Genomic DNA, 23,720 nt, shown 5'->3' on the forward strand with positions numbered 1-23,720 from the left:
GGATGTGTATTGTATTCTACTGTAGATTTCATGTACAGCACTGCTGGCTTTTTGCAGAGCATTATAAAATAATAATAATAATAATAATAATAATGATGAGAAAGATAACAGGAGCGCAGTGATCTCAGGAGTTGTGGCAGGATGGACCGCCTATGCCACCCTGTCTGTTGCTGCTGGGAACCGGCTGGGCTTACTGTGCCAGCGTTCCCTTTCTTTATCCCAAATGCGCCCTCTAACCGCAGTAGGAGGGACTTACAAATGCTGCCACCACTGGACTCCTTACCAGCATCCAGAACCGCGTTCCTTCTGGGTAAATGTCACTGCTAGTGTACCCCCTTGCTGGTGTACCTGGGTTGGTACCCCTGACCTCTTATTATAGATCAGGGTGCTGTGGATGGATCCCCCCCTGGTCTATCACACTGACCAGAGATGCTGGGTAGCTGGCAGAGCAATGGTACTGGATGCTGGATCCAACCTCAGGCAGCTGGGAATGGATTAGATTTTGGGTCTAATCTGTAGGTCACAGGATTTTTAGCATGGAGAAGTTCTCAAGCAGGTCTTCAGGTTATCACACAGGTACAAGTATCTATAACCAGCGTAGGACATCCCAGTACCAAGCCCAATCAGATTTCAGAACCATAATTGCCGGTACTGCACGCATTAACCCTTCTGTTGCCACAGGGCACCACTTGTAATTGACTCTTCCTCTAAGAATTATGGAAAATGAATTTAATATTAGCTTCAATCAAGGTCAAAGAAAATTGCTCATAGAAATAACATTTGCATATTAGTATGAGAGATCTTGTTAAAGCAATAATTCAATTTCTACAGCAAACAAAATTTAAGAAAAAAAAGTATAATGGTTTATTTACAAAATAAAATCATGTGCTGTGATAATATCACCCAAATTTCAATCTTTGATATTCTTCCTCTAGAAATGAAGCAGTTATTTGTTTCAGTAACAAAGTAGGTAGTTTTACAAATTCACAAAGGTCATATTGTAAATGATTGAGGCAGCATTTAGGCGTTTCTTGGTCCATCAGGATCCCTTGTCTGCAATGGGTTTTCTTTAAGAAACTTGGAATGTCTTTGTCCACTAGTGATAGGAACATCTGGTCTTCAAGTCAACTCTTCCACTGCTGCTCACATGCAAGGATCCAATTGACAAAACATATTAGATCAAACAAACAAAACAGTGTATAAATATATTTCTTACTAATATATTAGCTTCATCCAAAAATGACTTTGACAATCTTTAAAATATATCAATAAGCCTCATTGGTACAATGAAGTTTACTCTGTCCCCACCTGGGATCTCACTGCAACTAACCAATCAGAGCAGCTTTCTCATGCTCTGACCAATCAGAACGAAGCCGCTTTGTATTGACCCCAATGGCCTGTCATTCACGTCAGAGCTCAGAAAGGAGCAGTTCAGCTGTGTACATTTGTTTTTTATTTTCCCTTTGGATTAAAAGGCAAAATAAAGAGGAGAGGATCCATTGGGAATTAGGTTTATAATAAATTGGTGAAAGAGGGATTGTGAAAGGGTTTATTTTAAATAAAGGATTTTTATATAGTGTGTGTGTGATATTTCTTTGCATCATTTTTCTATGAAGTACTACGATATGCACTTACAGCCATAAGTATGCTGGCACTTGTAGTTCTGCAAGCGCCAGTATACCTATGCCGTTTATGCCACCACATGTGTTACGGCACAGGAGCAGTACAGGTGCGCCAGGGCTGTCATGGGTTGATTTGTCCTATTGGGGACTTGCGGTTTTTTAGGCTGGGGCTGTGTCACATTATGACCAGGGGACCCCACGCTGCAGGTTGTCACCAGCCCTGCCTCTCATCGCCCAGTGCTGATAGTTTCCATATTTGATAGGAAATATACATTATTATTATTATTATTATTATTAATAACATTTAGTTATATATCACCAGCATATTCAGCATCACATTACAATTGGCAACAAACACAGTAATAAAACGATACTGGGTAACACAGACAGAGGTAAGAGGACGCTGCTCATAAGTTTACAATCTATAGGACAATGGGAGTTTGATACATGAGGTTAAGTCTACATATTACATATTGGTGCAGCCTGATTGCACAGGTATTTGTTTGCTATATGTTCCAGTCACACAACAATGTTAGTCAGAGGGTTGTTGTCTTGTGTAAATTGTGTAAAGGGTGGAACTAGTGTAACCTTGGGAGGATAAGAGGGTGGTTGAGGAATGAGGAATATTATAAGCTTGCCTGAAGAGGTTGGTTTTCAGAGACCGCTTGAAGGTTTGAATACTGGAGGAAAGTTTTACTGTGTGAGGGAGGGGACTCCACAGAGCGGGTGCAGTCCTAAAAAGGTCCTGTAACTGGGAATGGGAACCAGTAATGAATGTGGATGGGAGACGCAGGTCTTGGAGTACATACGGTGACAGCAGCAGGGGGAGGGGGGGGGGGTACTATCAGTTGCAGAACATGGATCATCTCTTTCACTGAAAAACCTGCAGAATTGAAAAAAAATATTAAAGGAAACCTCAACATTAGAGAATTGTATTGTCCAGGCAGATTCATTACTTTTCTTCACCCTAACATATGATGAGATCTGACGTGTAGCTACATTGTATACTAAGCACAGAAATATTATTTGCTGTCATATCCAAGGGCAACAGAAATACCCACATCTCCCTGGGCAATGTCATTCTCTGAAGGAGGAGCTCACATATAATATGAGTGTAATAATTATATAGAAGTGATATAAACTGAACCAGGACAATTCTCACTCACCGCAGATGTCACAAGGAAGAAACAGAGTAACGAGAAAACCAGGATCCCGAGAATAATTCTGATCACATTCTGGACAATGTAGGAGAGCGGTCTGATTGTCACATCGGGGGATGCTGGAAGGTTACAGAGAATATATAACAGTATAATATAATATAATATAATATAATATCATATTTATGTGTGGGAGGAATAAGATTAGTCCTGGATGGAGAACAGTGATGAGAAAATGTGTTTTATATCTCAAAGCTGAGACTGTAAATATTCCCAAATTATATCCACTTTCACACATTATATCCAACAGTGACCACTCTAATAAGACTATTACTGTGACCCCCACATATTACACCAATACTGTCCCCCCACATATTACACCAATACTGTCCCCACATATATTACACCAATACTGTCCCCCCACATATTACACCAATACTGCCCCCCCACATATTACACTAATACTGTCCCCCCATATATTACACCAATACTGTCCCCCCATATATTACACCAATACTGTCCCCACATATATTACACCAATACTGTCCCCACATATATTACACCAATACTGTCCCCCCACATATTACACCAATACTGTCCCCACATATATTACACCAATACTGTCCCCCCATATATTACACAATACTGTCCCCACATATATTACACCAATACTGTCCCTCCACATATTACACCAATACTGTCCCCCCACATATTACACTAATACTGTCCCCCCATATATTACACCAATACTGTCCCCACATATATTACACCAATACTGTCCCCACATATATTACACTAATACTATCCCCACATATATTACAGCACGGTGGCTCAGTGGTTAGCACTTCTGCCTCACAGTGAAGGGGTCATGAGTTCAATTCCCGACCATGGCCTTATCTGTGAGGAGTTTGTATGTTCTCCCTATGTTTGCGTGGGTTTCCTCCGGGTGCTCCAGTTTCCTCCTACACTCCAAAAACATACTAGTAGGCTAATTGGCTGCTAACAAAATTGACCCCAGTCTGTGTTTCTGTCTGTCTGTGTGTGTGTGTATGTTAAGGAATTTAGGCTGTAAGCTCCCCGGGGCAGGGACTGATGTGAATGGGTTCTCTGTACAGCGCTGCAGAATCAGTGGTGCTATGTAAATAAATGGTGATGATGATGACAATGATATTAGACCAATACTGTCCCCCCACATATTACACCAATACTGAATATCAGAAAGTACTTATTTATTTTTATTTTATTTCATTTTTTTATACATGATATACTGCTATTTCACTCTTTGTTTGTCTTAGACTTTTATTACTATCCTTTGATCTGGAAGTTTATTGGGGGCTGATTGAAGACACTGATCACATGTGTTTGTTAACCATATAAAATCATTGTACATTGGCTGCTTCGGTAGTGTGTAGTTCTAAGTGTGTTAGTTACAAGTGTATTAAGATTTAGATAATTCGGAGTTATACCGGAATTAAACAGGAGGAAAAAGGAGAAGAACATTCTACCCGATACCACAGCTACACACGGACAACAGTCACATTCACCTGAAGCTTCATGTTTTACTCCTGATGTTCCCCCATCTCTCACTGGCTGCAAGCGTCACATCTAAAGAAGTCTGTTTTGAACTTATTTAAACTCACCTCAAGAAAATGTGTTTTCTCCGTCAGTTTATTTCACTACAAGGTCCTCTCTGGTTACTCAGCTGTACTAACTGCTCAGCCACTGCCCCCCCCCTGCAACAGCTATTTCAGTCTTCTATGCAATTCATTGTATTTTCAATGCTACTCAAGGCTTTGCTGCCATCACAAGTATGAGGAGATGAAACTGGGTTTGAGCTGGATTTGGACTGGACCTTGGCCCTGTCTGCAGTAAGCTCACTCCCATTCATGATCTCTTCCTCGCCTATTCTACCTGGCCCTTAAATAAACATGGATCTCCCCCTCTGATACTGCTTACACTGCTGCACTCTCCTATGGGGGTCTCTCCTTCTGCCACACTCCACATCCTGGGGACAGCCAAGGAGGTGGTGTAGATGTCCGAATGTCTCCTGGCTACACCTTCAGCAGTTTTCCCCCGGAACCCTCCCTCTCCTTCTCTGCCTTTGGAGTTCACTCTATCCGCCTCTTCTTTCCTCTCCACCTTTGTGTTACTGTCATCTATGGTCCCCCTGGCCCTTCCTTACAATTTCTTGATAACTTTGCTACCTTCTGGTCTACCCACTATTATTATCGTTGCTTTTACCTTCCCTACCGACTCTCTTATTACTACTGCTGCCTCTAAACTCCTAACCCTCAATTCCTCCTATGGCATTTCCCAATGGACTACTCTCACAACCCACTGTGATAGTCACTCCCTGGACTTAGTGTTCTCCCATCTCTGTGACATCTCCAAGTTCTTCAGTTCAGTCTTCCCCCTCTCTGCCTACAATTTCCTTTCCTTTACCGCCTCTTTACCCCTTGCCCCCTTCTCCCGCCCAAAGTCGCTTGCATGCAGTTTCCTTCGTACTTGTCTCCTCCAAGAGTGCTCCCTCTCCTCTGAACGCCAATGGAGGAAATCCAGCTCCATCGCTGAGTTCATTCATTTTAAATTCATCCTTTCCTCCTACTATTCTGCCCTCTCTCTTGCCAAACAAATCTATTTCACATCCCTCCTCTCATCCCTGTACAATAAAACCCAACACCACTTTGCTACCATTATTCCTCTACTGTGTCCTCCCCCACAACATCCCCCCCTCGTCCATCAATGCTCTCGACATTGTCACGTACTTTAAAGACAAAATTGACTCTGTCCACAATGATATCTGTTCTGCCAGACTCGCCTCCGCCACCTGTCGTCTCTTCAAGAGCCGTCAAGCATGCACTCATCTCCCTTTTCTCAAGAAATCACCCCATATCTCTGTTTACCTAAAATTCTCGAGCGACTTGTCTTCAATTGTCTTTCTTCCTTCCCACTCTCTAATTGACTCTCCCCAGTCTGGCTTTCATCCCCTTCACTCAACTAAAACTGGCCTCACTAAAGTAACAAAGAGCTTACTCTCAGTTCTTAGTCCAAAGGTCACTTCTCCCTTCTCATACTCCTTAAACGCTCTGCTGCTTTTGACACCGTTGATCATTCTCTTCTCCTCACCACCCTTCACTCTATAGGTCTTCGCGAAACAGCTCTCTTCTGGTTTGCCTCCTACCTCTCTGGCCGGTCTTTTAGCGTGTCTGCTTCTGACTCTGCCTCCCCCTCTCTTCCCCTTTTTATTGGAGTCCACCAAGGCTCTGTCCTTGGCTCTCTGCTCTTTTCTCTCTACACCACCTCTCTCTGTGGACTTATTCAATCATTTAGCCTCCAATACCACCACTAAGCCAAAGACATGCAAATCTATCTTTCATCACCTAACCTCTCTCCTGCCTTCCTAAACCAAGTATCTAGCTGATAGACAGATAGATAGATAGATAGAAGATAGATAGATAGATAGATAGATAGATGGATAGATACTTACTTGCCACATTGAGTGATGTCACATTGAGGAATGTCCCAGGGCCGTGTCCGGATATTTCTCCATCTTGCTGGATAATGACTTCACAGTAATACATCCCGGTGTCTGATACATGTAATCTGTGCAGGGTGATACCGGCTGATCTGCTAGTAATGAATTGATCTGTGTCCTCTCTGGAGACTCTGCCTGTGAAATCCTTATTACTATCAGAGACCTCAGGTCCAGTCCTCACCATATGTCTGTACCACTTGTAGGAGCCGGATGTTACCTCCTCTGCTCCGCTGATGCTGTAGGTACAGGGTAAGGTGACTGAGCTGCCCTCTGGGGTGAATATTACAGGGATCTGGGATACGTGCATGGTCTGGGAGTGATATCCTGATGAATAGAGGGTGAGAGACAATTAAGGTAAAATGAGACCAACTGCACAAGTAAATTTTATATTCTTAGACTTCCCTAATTATGAGTATTGGTGTATGTTACAAATGTTACTGGTGTATCCAATTGACTTGTTTAAACCAAAAGCAATTATAGGGAACAAGAAGAGGTCGGTTTTATAGGATGCACATTATGACTAAATTGAAATCCAATCTTTATTTCAATTTTCTAAAAATACTGTTATCATTGTTTCCAAAACTATTAGTACAAAACATTTTTAGTGAAATATAAAATAAATTTAGATAGTAATAGGAAAACAAAATAATAATTGATAAGAATTTTTTTTTAGTGTTTTAAAACATGTGATGATTACTGTGATTCACTTCTAGTATTTATCAGCAATGAAGGTATTAGTGTAATCCCTACTTTCTTATTTTACTGCACCTATGTGCGCTTTTAGCGTATCTGCTTAACCAGTTGGTATATAATGATTTCTGCTGCAAAACCAGATACTGCCAGTACCTCTATTATGACTCATTCACTTCAATAGGTTAAATGAAGACTGTTACAGAGCTATATTAACGGTGCAATAGTTCAAGACATCCAATAGTCAGAGCCATAATAATCCTCCCTTCTCTGTGATCGTGCACAGTAAAATATTAGATATATTCTCTAAGGGTTTTCTGGCTTCACTCGTGATCACCGTGTCTTCAAAAGTCTGTTTAACGTTGGACTATGGAGACAAATACTGGGTTCATGTCATTATTATTATCTTTAATTTATAAGGCGCCACAAAGGGTCCGCAGCGCCGTACATAACATACCAATAACAGTGAGCCATGACACAACATGATACAAAAAGAACAAAAATTAACAAAAATTTATACACAGACACAGGTAACATGGTGGATGCAAATCAATTTATTACTGGGACAATGAGTGAAAGTGATGGTAGAAATCAGAGAGAAGTAGGCCGAAGCTTAAGAAAATAGGGTTGGAATAGTAGAAGGAGCCCACAAGGAAAGAGGGCCCTGCTCCTGAGAGCTCACATCCTAAAGGAAAGGGGAGACACAAATAGGGTGGTACTAACTGGGGGAGAGAGTTAGGAGGAGGATTGATAAATTTGAATAAAGAAATGAGTCTTAAGGGCACACTTGAAGCTTTTGAGAGTAGATGCTAACCTGATGGAACGTGGAAGATCGTTCCACAGCTGAGAAGCAGCCCGAGCAAAGTCCTGGAGACGGGAGTGAGAAGAGGTGATCAGTGAAGCGGCGGTCACAGGTAGAGCGGAGGGGGCGGCTAGGAGTGTAGGTAGAGATGAGATTGGAGATGTAGGGAGGGGAGGATTAATTAAGAGTTTTAAAGTGAAGGGTGAGAAGTTTAAATTTAATTCTGTAGGCTATGGGGAGCCAATGTAGTGACTGTTGGAGGGAGACAGCAGAGATAGAGTGGCGGGAGAGAAAAATGAGGAGGGCAGCAGCATTAAGGATAGACTTAAGAGACTCAAGGCGAGAATCAGGTAGGCCACAGAGAAGGAGGTTAAAGTAGTCAAGGCGAGAGATTGCAAGCGAGTGAATGAGGGTTTTCGTAGCTTCCGTGGTGAGAAAGGGGCGAATTTTGGATATATTCCGAAGATGGAAGTAGCAGTATTTTCAGAGGGACATAATGTGAGGCTTGAAGGAGAGGGAGGACTCAAGGACGACCCCAAGGCATTGGACTTGAGGGACAGAAACAATGGTAATGTTATAACAGAAATAGAAAGGGGGGGGGGTGGAAGTGTTCTGGAAGGGGGGAAAGATGATAAGTTCAGTCTTGGAAATATTGAGTTTAAGGAAGCGTTGGGACATCCAAGATGAGATGGCTGAGAGATAGCAGGAGAAACGAGACATAAGGGAAGGGTGGAGGTCAGGGGTTGAAAGATAGATTTGGGTATCATCAGCATAGAGGTGGTACTGGACCCCAAAAAGCGGATGAGGAACCCTAGGGAGGAGGTGTAGAGGGAGAAAAGCAGGGGGCCAAGAATGGAACCTTGAGGAACGCCAACAGGTAAGGCAAGAGAGGGGGATGTGGATTCATGTGTAGAGACTGAGAAGGAGCGGTTGGTGAGGTAAGCGGAAAACCAGGAGAGGACAGTGTTACAGAGACCTATAGAATTGAGAGTTTGCAAAAAGAGTGTGTGGTCAATGGTATCAAAAGCAGCAGAGAGGTCAAGAAGGATAAGAAGGGAGTAGTGTCTTTTGGATTTAGCGAGTAGGAGGTCATTAGTGACCTTAGTGAGGGCAGTTTCAGTGGAGTGGAGGGGGCGAAAACCGGATTGGAGCGGGTCAAGGAGTGAGTAAAAAGGGAGAAAGGAGGTGAGACGGTTGTAGACAACCCATTCAAGGAGTCATTCATTCCTTATTGAGCGGGGTTAGTTAGCCCGGGCAGATGGAATTCTCTAAATAAATATTCGATTTCGCTACAATTCAGCACATTTGCTAATCTGCCCCTGCCAGGATAACTAGTAACTAAAGCACATTGCTGAGTAGCTTAATACATGTATAATCACTACAGACATTCACACAACCACGGTAGTGCCGATACGCATTTCGCTGTTAGCTTTCTCAAGGCAAAGAAGACTTTATATGGCCACAACAGTAATTAGTGCTTTGAAGGCAAGCACAGAAGTAAAAAGCATAATAGGCAGTACACTAAGCATCCAACTCTACAAGACTCCCATTATATTCAAGATGAAAAGCTCAGAAGTGTTACAATTTAATATGAGCCTTGTAGTTATATAAAGTACATAATGCACATGATTAAGGCTTGAACCACAGGAGGGACCGCCCCAACGGCACTGCGATTTTACATACAACTACTGATCATACAGCCTTTCAGTAACCCTTGAAGAGCCGCCCTGGGGAACCTTCTAAAGGAGGCCCTAAAGGTCATCTAAAAGACAATTCAACCTGAGAACCAGTGTAAGCGAGGCTTGGTTTGACACTATAACATACTATGATTTATCAGTAAGAAGCTGGATCACAGGAAACTATTCTTATGAGAGTTTATCCCCTGGAATTAAAGAGTACACACATTTGTCACTGTATGTATGGATAGATAGATAGATAGATAGATAGATAGATAGATAGATAGATAGATAGATAGATAGATAGATATGACATAGATAGATAGATAGATAGATAGATAGATATGACATAGATAGATAGATAGATAGATAGATATGACATAGATAGATAGATAGATAGATAGATAGATAGATAGATAGATAGATATGACATAGATAGATAGATAGATAGATAGATATGACATAGATAGATAGATAGATAGATATGACATAGATAGATAGATAGATAGATATGACATAGATATATAGATAGATAGATAGATAGATAGATAGATAGATAGATAGATAGGACATAGATAGATAGATAGATATGACATAGATATATAGATAGATAGATAGATAGATAGATAGATAGGACATAGATAGATAGATAGATAGATAGATAGATAGATAGATAGATAGATAGAGAGATAGATAGGACATAGATAGATAGATAGATATGACATAGATAGATAGATATGACATAGATAGATAGATAGATAGATAGATAGATAGATAGATAGATAGATAGGACATAGATAGATAGATATATATGACATAGATAGATAGATAGATATGACATAGATAGATAGATAGATAGATAGATAGATAGATAGATAGATAGATAGATAGGACATAGATAGATAGATAGATATGACATAGATAGATAGATAGATAGATATGACATAGATAGATAGATAGATAGATATGACATAGATAGATAGATAGATAGATAGATATGACATAGATAGATAGATAGATAGATAAATAGATAGTTAGATAGATAGATAGATATGACATAGATAGATAGATAGATAAATAAATAGATAGATAGATAGATAGATAGATAGATAGATAGATAGATCTGACATCGATAGATAGATAGATAAATAAATAGATAGATAGATAGATAGATATGACATAGATAGATAGATAGATAGATAGATAGATATGACATAGATAGATAGATAGATAGATAGATAGATAGATAGATATAACATAGATAGATAGATAAATAAATAGATAGATAGATAGATAGATATGACATAGATAGATAGATAGATAGATAGATAGATAGATAGATAGATAGATGGATAGATATGACATAGATAGATAGATAGATAGATAGATAGATCTCGTACCTTGTAGACCACCCAGTATCAGCAAGAGCCCAACTAAAGACTTCATGTTGCTGTGAGGAGACAATGACACAGCCGGATCTCAGTTCCTTATTATAAAACTATATTTTTACATGACTCTGGGTTTGTATGTTACTGAGCGGATGTAAAAAATATCCAGTTCGTGGTTAGGTTATAAAAGCAGACGAGCTGCCATCTTCTCATAGTCATATAAATATCAGCCATTATTCAGCACAGAACCTGGGACATTATAGTAGTACAAAAAAGTAATAACTGTCTTCTACCTATATGGAGCACTAAAGATGACAACAATTCAGCATTGCAGAGGTTAATGAAGGGTTCCTCTTATTGAGAAGACTTCAGAGGTTAATGAAAATGTTCTACTTCTCCCTCCTCTACTTTCACAACTATGTTCCTTAGATTGATAATACCCCCCCCCCCCCACCCCCGCCGTTCATTTTCAGGAGATTCAGAGAGTGCAGCAGCTCCATAATCTCCAAACCACCTGTCACTCATCACATCACCTGTCACTCTCTACATCACCTGTCACTCACCCCATTACCTGTCACTCTCCACATCACCTGTCACTCAGCCCATCACCTGTCACTCAGCCCATCACCTGTCACTCACCCCATTACCTGTCACTCAGCACATTTCCTGTCACTCTCCACATCACCTGTCACTCACCCCATTACCTGTCACTCAGCACATCACCTGTCACTCTCCCCATCACCTGTCACTCACCCCATTACCTGTCACTCTCCACATCACCTGTCACTCACCACATTACCTGTCACTCTCAACATCACTTGTCACTCTCCACATTACCTGTCACTCTCCCCATCACCTGTCACTCACCACATCACCTGTCACTCACCACATCACTTGTCACTCTCCACATCACCTGTCACTCTCCCCATCACCTGTCACTCACCACATCACCTGTCACTCACCACATCACTTGTCACTCTCCACATCACCTGTCACTCTCCACATCACCTGTCATTCACCACATCACTTGTCACTCTCCACATTACCTGTCACTCTCCACATTACCTGTCACTCAGCACATTACCTGTCAATCTCCACATCACCTGTCACTCACCACATCACCTGTCACTCATCACATCACCTGTCACTCACCACATTACCTGTCACTCACCCCATTACCTGTCACTCTCCACATCACCTGTCACTATCCACATTACCTGTCACTCACCCCATTACCTGTCACTCTCCACATCACCTGTCACTCTCCACATCATCTGTCACTCTCCACATCACCTGTCACTCTCCACATCACCTGTCACTCTCCACATCACCTGTCACTCTCCACATCACCTGTCACTCTCCACTTCACCTGTCACTCTCCACATCACCTGTCACTCTCCACATCACCTGTCACTCTTCACATCACCTGTCACTCTCCACTTCACCTGTCACTCACCACATCACCTGTCACTCTTCACATCACCTGTCACTCAGCACATCAACTGTCACTCTCCACATCACTTGTCACTCTCCACATTGCCTGTCACTTTCCACATTACCTGTCACTCACCCCATTACCTGTCACTCTCCACATCACCTGTCACTCACCACATCACTTGTCACTCTCCACGTCACCTGTCACTCTCCACATCACCTGTCACTCTCCACATCACCTGTCACTCTCCACATCAACTGTCACTCTCCACATCACCTGTCACTCTACACATCACCTGTGACCTATCCCACTCTTTTATTTTTCTGCACCTCTTCCAACTATGGTAGACTACTCCTGCTGGCTGACTTCCATCCTTCAGACCTTAGTATTTGTGTTCTTCACTAGGTCTCAACTTGTCACCCACTAAGAGGGCTGTGACCTGCGGTCTGGGAGCCGCAAAGTCCATATTTCTTTGTGGGGATCCCTGGTGAAAACCTTCCTCTCCATTAGACTCCTCCTCCTTAGTACCTCTTTGTGGGTAGTGTCCAGCCAAGCAGACCACGAGGATCCTTCTGACCCTGAACTTGTGACACAATGCATGTAGGAAACAGTGACATGTTTCAATTACTAAATTCTCCAGATTACCTTGGGAAAAAAATTGTTGTACTCCACACATGGGTATACTGCGATGTGTGGAGTTGTAATGAGTTACCAAGATTGCAATCCTGAAATACTAGCACAAAGAAAGAATGATAAACTGACACAAAATATAGATAAGAAATGATTTAATAATAATAATAATTTACAGCTTAAGTTTACTTAGCTTCAATTAATAAGGTTGATATACAGGTAAATGATCTCCTGGATTCACAGTATGGAGACCCCAATTTAAATGTGCAGCTCTCAGGTTGACTCATGAATCCTAAAACTTCATGGAGGAGTCTAACATGATGTTTGTTTACTTGCTAGAGAGAACTGCTAAGGAATGACTTCACAGTGTCATCCACTTATGTCTCTGCTTCAATAAGACTTAATGGGGATGCAATACGACAGTAAGACATTAGATAGCAGTGTTACTGTTTCTAAGTGTAACACTACACATGGGGCCTGATTCATTAAGGAATGTAATTTATGGTACATACAGTATTTTGCATAAAAATTGCTCTGCACTTGCTCAGAAACGTATTGTACACCAGTGTACACCAGTGCATGCAATTCATCTTCAAACGCAAGGATACTTCTGACAGTGTATGATTTCAAGGACATAACTGGAGAGGGAAGGGGCGTATGCACATAGGCAATGTACAGTAAGGGTGCGCCAAGGCTGATCGCACACACATCCGTCCGATTCAAGCTCTGGACATCTCTGCGGTATGTGATCTTAGGCCGTATCACTTGCACCGGCTACAGAGCAGCTGTAAGTCCAAAGTGATAGTGAGGACAGCTGTGTATGTATACAGCTAGAACACGTGTTTACAGTTAAGAGCAAGTGTAATAATGCTTTTTATGTTCAGTAGGCATTAATATCATCCTGATAAAATAAATAAATGTATTTCATGGTAAAAAGAACCTTTTTTTTCATGATTGTATTATTATTATTATTATATTATTATTATTAGTATTGTACTATTGTATATATATACAATAATTATTTTTTAACTGTGCATTCTAATGGGATTTATATATAAATATATATATATATATATATATATATATATATATATATATATATTGTGTATCCTGCTGCGTGTTGTATCTGTTTGCAAACAGCAAGTGTTGTATAGGCAGAGCGTCCTTATACCCGTATTCAACTAGAAATGTTTCTTGAGATCCGCTTGTACTTGAATACGAGAGTACTTTCGTACCGTCCAGTTAAAAAAATTGCAAATTGCGCTCACTTTGCATTCCTTAATGAATCCGGCCCGTGAGCAGTAGATATACTACTTATACTACTTATACTACTTATACAGCAGGACAAAATTCAACTTTACCCTGGGAATGCAAAAATGAATTATTATCTCTCTCTTTCTTCTAAATTCAGTAGTACTTACAATGGTAAACGGCCCTTATGTGTTGCCTTAGATTGCAATATTTTAATGTTTATTTTTTACATTTAAGTTACAAGGATATTTTTTTCTTAAATCTATCCTGTCACATGCCACATTTTCATTTATTAGTTTAGTGAGAAAGGATAAAAAAAAAGTATTAAAAAAACATAAGGGGTATATTTACTAAACTGCGGGTTTGAAAAGGTGGAGATGTTGCCTATAGCAACCAATCAGATTCTAACTGTCATTTATTTAGTACATTCTACAAAATGACAGCTAGAACCAGTTTGGTCGCTATAGGCAACATCTCCACTTTTTCAAACCTGCATTTTAGTAAATATACTCTAAAATGTCTTTTACAGTAAACTTAATACATGAAAGAGAAAATTAGTGTATGTAAATTATAGATTACTAGATTAATGTAGATTATTGGTATGTAATCACAACAATTCAATGCAACAATACATCTGAACCAAAAATACAGCTGTTGTCTGCACTTTTAACACTGCATATCTGTGTGTATCTTACAAAATGAAAACATGAGGTATTGGTTCATATTTTGATCAAAGCATTTAAGCCTGCATCTCAACGTCAAGGCCACCGCATTGTATGCAGGTCCTACACTGACCTATGTGCTTCAAACACCATTTAAATACATTTAAAACCAAATGCACTCATCTCCTACTTACAGGGGCTTACATCTAGCAAGAGCTGGCTTATGTCTTCTCTGGTTTTAGATCAAAATAGGGCATTGTGTTGTCTTGGCAGCTGTCTATGAGACCTAATGAAGGACTTTTAGTGTCATATCAGGGCCAACACATTTAAATAGATTTTGCAAATTCTTCTCATCAACTCCTTGTACCTCAATGCTGCTACACACCCATATTCTCCTGCACGTGTCTGGGTGCTTCCAAAAGAAACTATTCATTTGTGATGAAAAAAAAATCTGATAGGTGCCCATCCATGAAGCTTGGTGTCTGTAAAGGTGCAAACAGTCTGCTCCACAAGTAAACTATTTACTGGCTCGAGATCCGTCTGCAATACAGAACATCTAATACAACTGCAGTAGGAGTCCCGCAGGGCTCCGTTCTTGGCTCTCTACTCTTTTCCCTCTATACTTCCTCCCTTGGTGCTCTCATCTCCTCCTTTGGCCTTCAGTATCACCTTTATGCTGACGACATTCAACTCTACATCTCTTCACCTGATATTTCCCCCACCCTCCTCGCTCAGGTATCTGACTGCCTCTTCGCCATCTCCTCCTGGATGTCGGAGCGCTTTCTCAAAATCAACATTTCCAAAACTGAACTCATTGTCTTTCCTCCTCCCAACCACCCATCCCACCATGACCTCTCCATTGTCGTTAACACCAACATCTCCTTTGTCACCCAACTCCGCTGCTTGGGTGTCACCCTTGACTCCTCTCTCTCTTTTGCCCCCCACATTCATTCCCTTGCCTGTCGCTTCCAAATACGCAACATCGCCCGCATCCGTCCCTTTCTCTCTCAGGAGGCCACCAAAACTATCATACATGGACTCATCATCTCCCGCCTGGATTACTGCAACCTCCTCCTCACCGGCCTCCCCCACTCTCGTCTCTCCCCCTCCGCTCTATACTCAATGCGGCCGCAAGACTCATCTACCTCTCACGCCGCTCCTCCTCTGCCTCCCCTCTCTGCCTTGCCCTTCACTGGCTCCCCTTCCCCTACAGAATTCTTTTCAAACTCCTCACCACCACTTACAAGGCTCTCTCCCAGTCTACTGCCCCTTATATCTCCAACCTCCTCTCCATTCACACTCCCGCCCGCTCCCTGCGCTCGGCCAATGACCGTCGCCTCTCCTCCACTCTGATCACCTCTTCCCATTCCAGAATCCAGGACTTTTCCCGTGCAGCCCCCCTTCACTGGAATGACCTCCCTCGCTCCATCCGCCTCTCTCCCACTCTGTGCTCCTTCAAACGTGCACTCAAAACTCACCTCTTTCTCAAAGCCTACCAACCATCCACTTAACCCCCATCTCCTCCGCTCATTCTCCCCTCTCTCCCATTGCCTCAACCGGCTCCTCTTGTGCCTGGTCTGTCAACCCTCCCTTAGGATGTAAGCTCGAATGAGCAGGGCCCTCTTCCCTCCTGTCTCCCTAATTGTTCTTCTGCTCCGTGTCTATTGCATCTGCCTGCCTGGAGTTTCTGAAGTATTGGTACTTTTGTTTATTGTTCTGTACTGTTATACCCTGTATAGTCTACTGTTAGTACTGTGTGCGGCGCTGCGGAAACCTTGTGGCGCCTAACAAATAAATGATAATAATAATAATAACTGCACTGAAGGTGAGGGACCACTAAGGGTCTGCACCCAATATGTAATCTTATATTGGAGCTTTCAGGCAGAACCTACACAATGAAGACTGGTCAGAGATCTACGTAGTCTGCACCCAGACAGCCCATAGTGTGTGATAGGAACGTATATGTAACAAGGGGGTGGGGAGGTCAATAACCTATAGAATATACAGTACAGGAGTTAAATATGGTAAATCCCCACTATTAATATGTAATCTTAAATAAATCTAATAAACTCCATCAGAACTGCTGAGAAACAATGATTAATATGAAAGTAAAGGTGCAGGTAACACTGGATACAGGAATTGAAGGAATATGCTCTGAGTTCAGATCCTTTGTCCATTGTACACTTCTTCTTCAGGAGTATAAATGATAGCAGGATATAAAATAAAGCAAGAAATTGTAAAAAAAAGTATTGTAAAAAGACATTAGCATTGTATAACATAAAGGGTTAGTGACTCTTAGTACAGAGATGCTCAAACTATTGGAGCCAGTTCTGAATTTGACCGGGTAGGTTAGACGAACTCACACTTGTGATTGAACCAATGAAACTCATTTTAACCACCATGTGGTTTGTTATAACTACTAAGCTCTTGGCTAGAATTTGAAGATCAAAGTTCAAAATTTGCAGCTCGCAGTTAAAAGATGTTAAAATAAACTAGAAAATATATAGTATATGAGCTTGTTTCACGCTACATAGTTTAGTATTTTTAATGCTTTCTGTTAATTTGAGCAGCAAACATCCCAGTTCTCCAATTTGATGTTCAATTTTGCAGTTCACATGGAAAATATTAAAAGTACTTTACAATGCAGCCGTTAGCGCTGAGACATGGACGAACTTTCTGCCCTGCTCCAGTTTAATGCACATTTTTAGTCTAATTTATAGCGAATATTCTAACTTTAAAAACAATTTCAAACCTATGTAATACTCATGTCTAACGGTAAGGGATCAACACAGGATAATGGATTCATGGATCCACTTTCCAACCAAGGTAACACCTGTAGTAATACATAAAATACCCACCAGAAAAGGTTTAATGTGTTTCGTCCTCTCTAATAGCTTAATAATTAAAAACATGGCCAGTAAAAAGTATGTTTATCTGCAGTGAAGTATAAATTGTGTGTTTCAGGTGATATATATATATATATATATTTCTATAAAGGTTCCCTGTAAATCTTTATATCTATAGTGGACCTTTTTGTCCCCAGTAGAGAGAACAAGTGAGAATGGACAATTATTTACACTCAGGTTTCTTTATCTCACAGTGTTCCCAGACATCCTCCCTCTAATTCATAGACAATGGAAGGAGAGCGGGGAGCTATTTACTAATAGCAACGGGTAAAATAAGAAATTCTCCTCAATAGGGCACTTTGGATGGTTTACTGGGATCCACATGACAAGATAAAGCAGTGTATTCCCTAATAGCAGCTGGTGATATAAAATAAAGTTTGTTACTAAATAAAACTCTCAAAAAGGAATTCTTCCCATTAGACCATTTCTTCCTTTTCTCTCCATATAAAGATTAAGAAATAGACAATGTTACAAAGTATCAGAAGAACTCTAGAAGAATAAAACAGGATGGGAATATAAGGGGGGGGGGGCGACAAAGAACATTTTCCGCTTCCATTTCCTCCAGTTCTAGGTACTGTATCAGACTGATATATATCTGGTAAGTGGAGAAGGAGGGCAGAATGCTGGACAGATGGGGTAGATATTATTCTGTATCTTTGGTGATGTGGGGGAATGAATAGGAATGAATCAATCATCCTGGACAGAGGAAGCAGCTGCTCATAGAGGAGATAAAAGGGTTGAGAACAGAGGCCCAGATGTAGTCCATGCAGGTCTCTACCTCGCTGTGTAAAGAACATGGTGTCAAGATAACAAGAGTCCGACAGGCCATGGAAGAAGAACCAGAACACAGAGCCTGGCTGACCTCTAGGACTGACACCCCCCAATTCCCAGTTTGGGTTTCTCTTTTAAAGTGTTGCTGGACAATGTGTGTTTTCCATATGGACTCACAGACGCTCCTTCAGGAGGAAGAATGATTCCAATGCAGTGCCCCTAGGACGTATATTTAGTCCTTCAAAGTCGGTAGGAAAAGGACAAGTGAGAGTTAGTGGTCATTGGGGTCTCTTTCCCTCTATCTTTTTGTTTTTTAGATACTAAAAGACGGCTCAGGAATTTCTGACAGAAGGAAGACAATGCATATGAACATTCAAGAAGAAACGTTCTCCCCATTTCAAAAATGTCATAAATATGTTAGACGTTTGCGTCCAAAACAAGAGGTTTGTAATGCTGGCACCATGGAGGCAGTAGTGGGATCCCAACTTAATGTTGGATTTCAATATCATGTAATAAAAAGAGTAAATAACATAATTCCCCTCTTATATCATATGATCAGTCAGCCATGGATAGATTCAGGCAAACTAAGAATTTAAAAAGAAACATTTCACAGTTACACAATCAAATCACAAGAAAATGAGAACTGGTCTAATCAGAATAGAGGAAAACCTTCAGGTCGTAACGTACCGGGAGAGACTAAGCTGCCATCACAGAGCAGACAAAGCACTGGAAGTAATATCATATGAATAAAGTATCTCTTAGGCAGGAAAACTCCATTTATTCAGATACTCTGATCAAAATAAGTACTTTCAAAAAGTAAGTTTTCAGATTATTTTTACTTGTTACATACTTCAATTAAGAGACAAGGAACCAAAACCATCTCATGTTCATCTCGGGCCCGATGAGCAAATGTTCTCCGGGACAAACCATGTTACAATGCCAGGGGTGCAAATTATTTTATAATTTTGTGTATAAGTTAATCCTGGCTGTGTATTATCTAGCCCAGAGTAGATATAATACTTGAGAGCTTTATTTTTACAGTGAAATGTAAAGTTGATCTAGGACATGCCCTACCCCAACTATAAATCTGTCCCCACATATTAAATTTACCTCCCCTCCAATGTAACATGGTTTTGCCCAGGTGCCAGCTATTCATTTTTTATGCTTTGCTCTCCTTAAAGACTCAGGACCCTCGTGTTCATCTCGTGTTCATCTCGTGTTCATCTCGTGTTCATCTTGTGTTCATCTCGTGTTCATCTCGTGTTCATCTCGTGTTCATCTCGTGTTCATCTTAGACAATAAAAGACTTTGTGAGATATTAAAGTCCACATTTTACAGGAACTATACATCAACCAATCTCCTTTAGGATCACAATAGGATGAGAGGCAGCAGCCGGAGGTCCATCGCTATCTGTTGCAGAACACGGATCATCTCTTCTTCTGAATGGAAAAACCTGAAGAAAAAAAACAAAATAATTGAAGGAAAATCCCCACTTTTAGAGAGGTCTATTGTCCAAGCAGATTTGTTCATTGTATTTGCCATAAGGAGTTTAGTTATAACCTATGGACAGGACAAAGTAAATACTTAAATCCGCCTGGACAATATAATTCTTATAAGATGAAGTTTTCTTTTTATATGGTTTCAATAATTATATAGAAGTGATATAAACTGAACCAGGACAATTCTCACTCACCGCAGATGTCACAACGAAGAAACAGAGTAATGAACAACCCAGGATCCCGAGAATAATTCTGATCACATATTGGACAATGTAGGAGAGCGGTCTGGTTGTCACATCGGGGGATGCTGGAAGGTTACAGAGAAATACAAGCTGTAATACGTGCAGGCCCGACAAAATGAATTTTGGGCCCCGGTACAGCAACTTCTTGGAGGGCCTTCCACAGGTGCCGAAGGGGGCATGGCCACACCACATTGTTGGCTCCTCCCATAGCACAGGCAGGCAAGGGCCCCCAGACAGGCCCTGGCCCTGTTACATTGTACTTGTCTTCCCCCCTCTTGGCGCCCCTGAATAAGTTTAGATATTATCAGAGTTTAATATTTCTATGGCAGTGGAATTCCCCCACATATTACACCCATACCAGATAGATAGATAGATAGATAGATAGATAGATAGATAGATAGATAGAAAGATAGATAGAAAGATAGATGCTTTCCCGGGGGAGCGGTCATTGTCATATCATGAATCCATTTTTTGAAATGGACGGAGAGGACCACTAAGCAAGTCTGTGCCATCAGGAGGGGAGTTCAAATGAATATCTCTTATTTGCTAATATTTGGTACTCACCGGTCACATTGAGTGATGTCACATTGAGGAATGTCCCAGGGCCGTGTCCTGATATTTCTCCATCTTGCTGGATGGTAACGTCACAGTAATACATCCCGGTGTCTGATACATTTACTCTGTGCAGGGTGATACCGGCTGATCTGCTAGTAATAAATTCATCTAGGTCCATTCTGGAGATTCTACCTGTGAAATCCTTATTACTATCAGAGACCTCAGGTCCAGTCCTCACCATATGTCTGTACCACTTGTAGGAGCCGGATCTTACATCCTCTGCTCCGCTGATGCTGTAGGTACAGGGTAAGGTGACGGAGCTGCCCTCTGGGGTGACTATTACAGGGATCTGGGATACGTGGATGGTCTGGGAGTGATATCCTGGTAAAAAAAAAGTGAAACAAAGATTGATGAATAATCAAGAAATAGATGAATAGTATATAAATAAAATAAGTTACTTTCTGTAGTCAGTAGGAAGGGTGAAAGGTTTGAATAAAAATCCAGGTGATGAGCACAAGAAGTTACATAGATAGATAGATAGATAGATAGATAGATAGATAGATAGATAGATAGATAGATAGATGTATAGATAGATAGATAGATAGATAGATAGATAGATGTATAGATAGATAGATAGATAGATAGATAGATAGATAGATAGATAGATAGATAGATAGATAGATAGATAGATGTATAGATAGATAGATACTGGTGGAGAATACCTCCTGTACATTAATAGTTGGTTTGTACCGGTCACATTGAGTAATGTCCCAGGGCCGTGTCCGGATATTTCTCCACCGTGCTGGAAAGTGACGTCACAGTAATACATCCCGGTGTCTGAGACATGTACTCTGTGCAGGGTGATACCGGCTGATCTTCTATTGTAGAAGTCATCTGCTTTCGCTCTGGATATTCGACCTGTGAAGTACTTATTACTATCAGAGACCTCAGGTCCAGTCCTCACCATATGTCTGTACCACTTGTAGGTGCCCGATGTTGTATTTTCTGCTCCGCTGATGCTGTAGTTACAGGGTAAGGTGACTGAGCTACCCTCTGGGGTGACTATTACAGGGATCTGGGATACGTGGATGGTCTGGAAATGAATTCCTGATAAACAGGGGAAAATATGGATTGATCAATAAACTGATATCTTTGTAGCGATTGAAGAAAAGCAGATTAATATATTCACAGTTAATTTCTAACTCCTCCCTCAGCTGAGACAGGAAACAGGCACCAGAATGCAGGGGGGTCACCTTATACACCCCCAGGTGTCTACACCCAGCGGATTAGGGAGAGAGCCTATTGTAAGGGCTGCCATGGAGTATGCAAAGGAAATTATAGTTATAAAATAAGTTACATTCTGTAGATATGTCCAGCGGAAGATTGGAATAAAAATTCATGTGATTAGTACAAGCAGCCGAATATTTCAGTAGAACTGTGATAGGAAGTCTGTAAGTTATGTAAGTTATGTAATTTTACTTCTATACCTCATCTCATTTATCTCTAATCTAACAGAGTTTTCAGTTCTAGATATTACCAGTATAAATCAAGTTTACCAGCACCTATACTATAATATATTACATGACTAGAAGCCGTTCGTATGGGAGATTTATAAAAATAGATAGATAGATAGATAGATAGATAGATAGATAGATAGATAGATAGATAGATAGATAGACAAGGTATAGATAGATAGATAGATAGATAGATAGATAGATAGATAGATAGATAGATAGATATGGGCTAGATAGATAGATAGATAGATAGATAGATAGATAGATAGATAGATAGATAGATTAATAGATAGATAGATAGACAAGGTATAGATAGATAGATAGATAGATAGATAGATAGATAGATTAATAGATAGATAGATAAATAGACAAGGTATAGATAGATAGATAGATAGATATGGGATAGATAGATAGATAGATAGATAGATAGATAGATAAAAAGATAAAAAGATATAAAACAGATAGATAGATAGATAGATAGATAGATAGATAGATAGATAGATAGATATGAGAGAGATAGATAGATAGATAGATAGATAGATCTCTTACCTTGTAAACCGCCCAGTATCAGTAAAAGTCCAACTACAGACTTCATGTCGCTGTGAAGAGTCAATGAGAGTTGGATCTCAGTTTCCTTATGACACAATAATATTTAACATTAGCCAGGTATAGCAGAGTATTGAGCGAATGTACAAAGAAAGTTTAGTCGGTTTGTGAAGTGTATGAATATCTGGCATTGTCCGGCACAGAACTTGTTACAAGAAAAGTTCTCAAAGTTTGTTTAAAAAAACACTGTCCTTTACCTATATGGGACACTCGGAAGACAACAACAGTTCGGCATTCCAGAGGTTAATAAAGGGTTTCTCTTATTGAGCACACTCCAGTGGTTAATGAGTCTCCTACTTCCCTTTCCACTACTTTCACAGCTTTGTTCCTTAGATTGGTGATACCCCCCTCCCCCACCACCAATCATGTACAGGAGATTCAGGAGAGGGCAGCAACACCCAAATCACCCTACCTACCTGTCACTCTCCACATCACCTGTCACTCTCCACATCACCTGTCACTCTACACATTACCTGTCACTCTCCACATCACCTGTCACTCTCAGCATAACCTGTCATTCATCACATTACCTGTCACTCTTCACATCACCTGTCACTCCTCACAATACCTGTCACTCTCCACATTAGCTGTCACTCAGCACATGGACATGCTGAGAGTAGGCACTACGGTCCCTAGATGGGGATATACGGTACTACAACTGTATATATATATGCACATGAGTTTGATTCCATTGACTGCATGGATTACACTGTTGTTTTAAAATATTACCTTTTTGTCATAGCAGCTGTCCATTAAGCCTATTTAAGGCACATTTGGGT

General features: G+C 40.7%; 1 protein-coding gene and 1 long non-coding RNA gene across 5 annotated transcripts in view; one reads left to right on the forward strand and one right to left on the reverse strand.

Moving 5' to 3' along the window:
• LOC142100226 (uncharacterized) overlaps window positions 1-23,720 on the forward strand; it is a 401,704-nt gene that overhangs the window by 359,291 nt on the left and 18,693 nt on the right. The gene's annotated exons all lie outside the window — the stretch shown is intronic.
• LOC142100225 (uncharacterized) lies at window positions 770-23,236 on the reverse strand. 4 transcript variants are annotated; one of them, XM_075184157.1, is made up of 6 exons: window positions 23,139-23,236; window positions 22,885-22,969; window positions 21,572-21,928; window positions 20,831-21,202; window positions 20,219-20,331; window positions 19,605-19,978 (listed from the first exon to the last, which is right to left on the reverse strand). In XM_075184157.1, the coding sequence occupies exons 2-6, from the start codon at window positions 22,928-22,930 to the stop codon at window positions 19,874-19,876; spliced, it is 993 nt and encodes a 330-aa protein (XP_075040258.1). In that variant the 5' UTR covers window positions 22,931-22,969; window positions 23,139-23,236; the 3' UTR covers window positions 19,605-19,873. The 4 variants fall into 4 exon arrangements, with proteins under 4 accessions (XP_075040260.1, XP_075040259.1, XP_075040258.1 ...); XM_075184159.1 differs by lacking the exons at window positions 19,605-19,978; window positions 20,219-20,331 and adding exons at window positions 770-1,139; window positions 2,789-2,901 and having other exon boundaries at window positions 22,885-23,236; XM_075184158.1 differs by lacking the exon at window positions 19,605-19,978 and adding an exon at window positions 771-1,139 and having other exon boundaries at window positions 22,885-23,236.

Source organism: Mixophyes fleayi, chromosome 8 (assembly GCF_038048845.1).
Source record: "Mixophyes fleayi isolate aMixFle1 chromosome 8, aMixFle1.hap1, whole genome shotgun sequence".
Taxonomy (NCBI): domain Eukaryota; kingdom Metazoa; phylum Chordata; class Amphibia; order Anura; family Limnodynastidae; genus Mixophyes; species Mixophyes fleayi.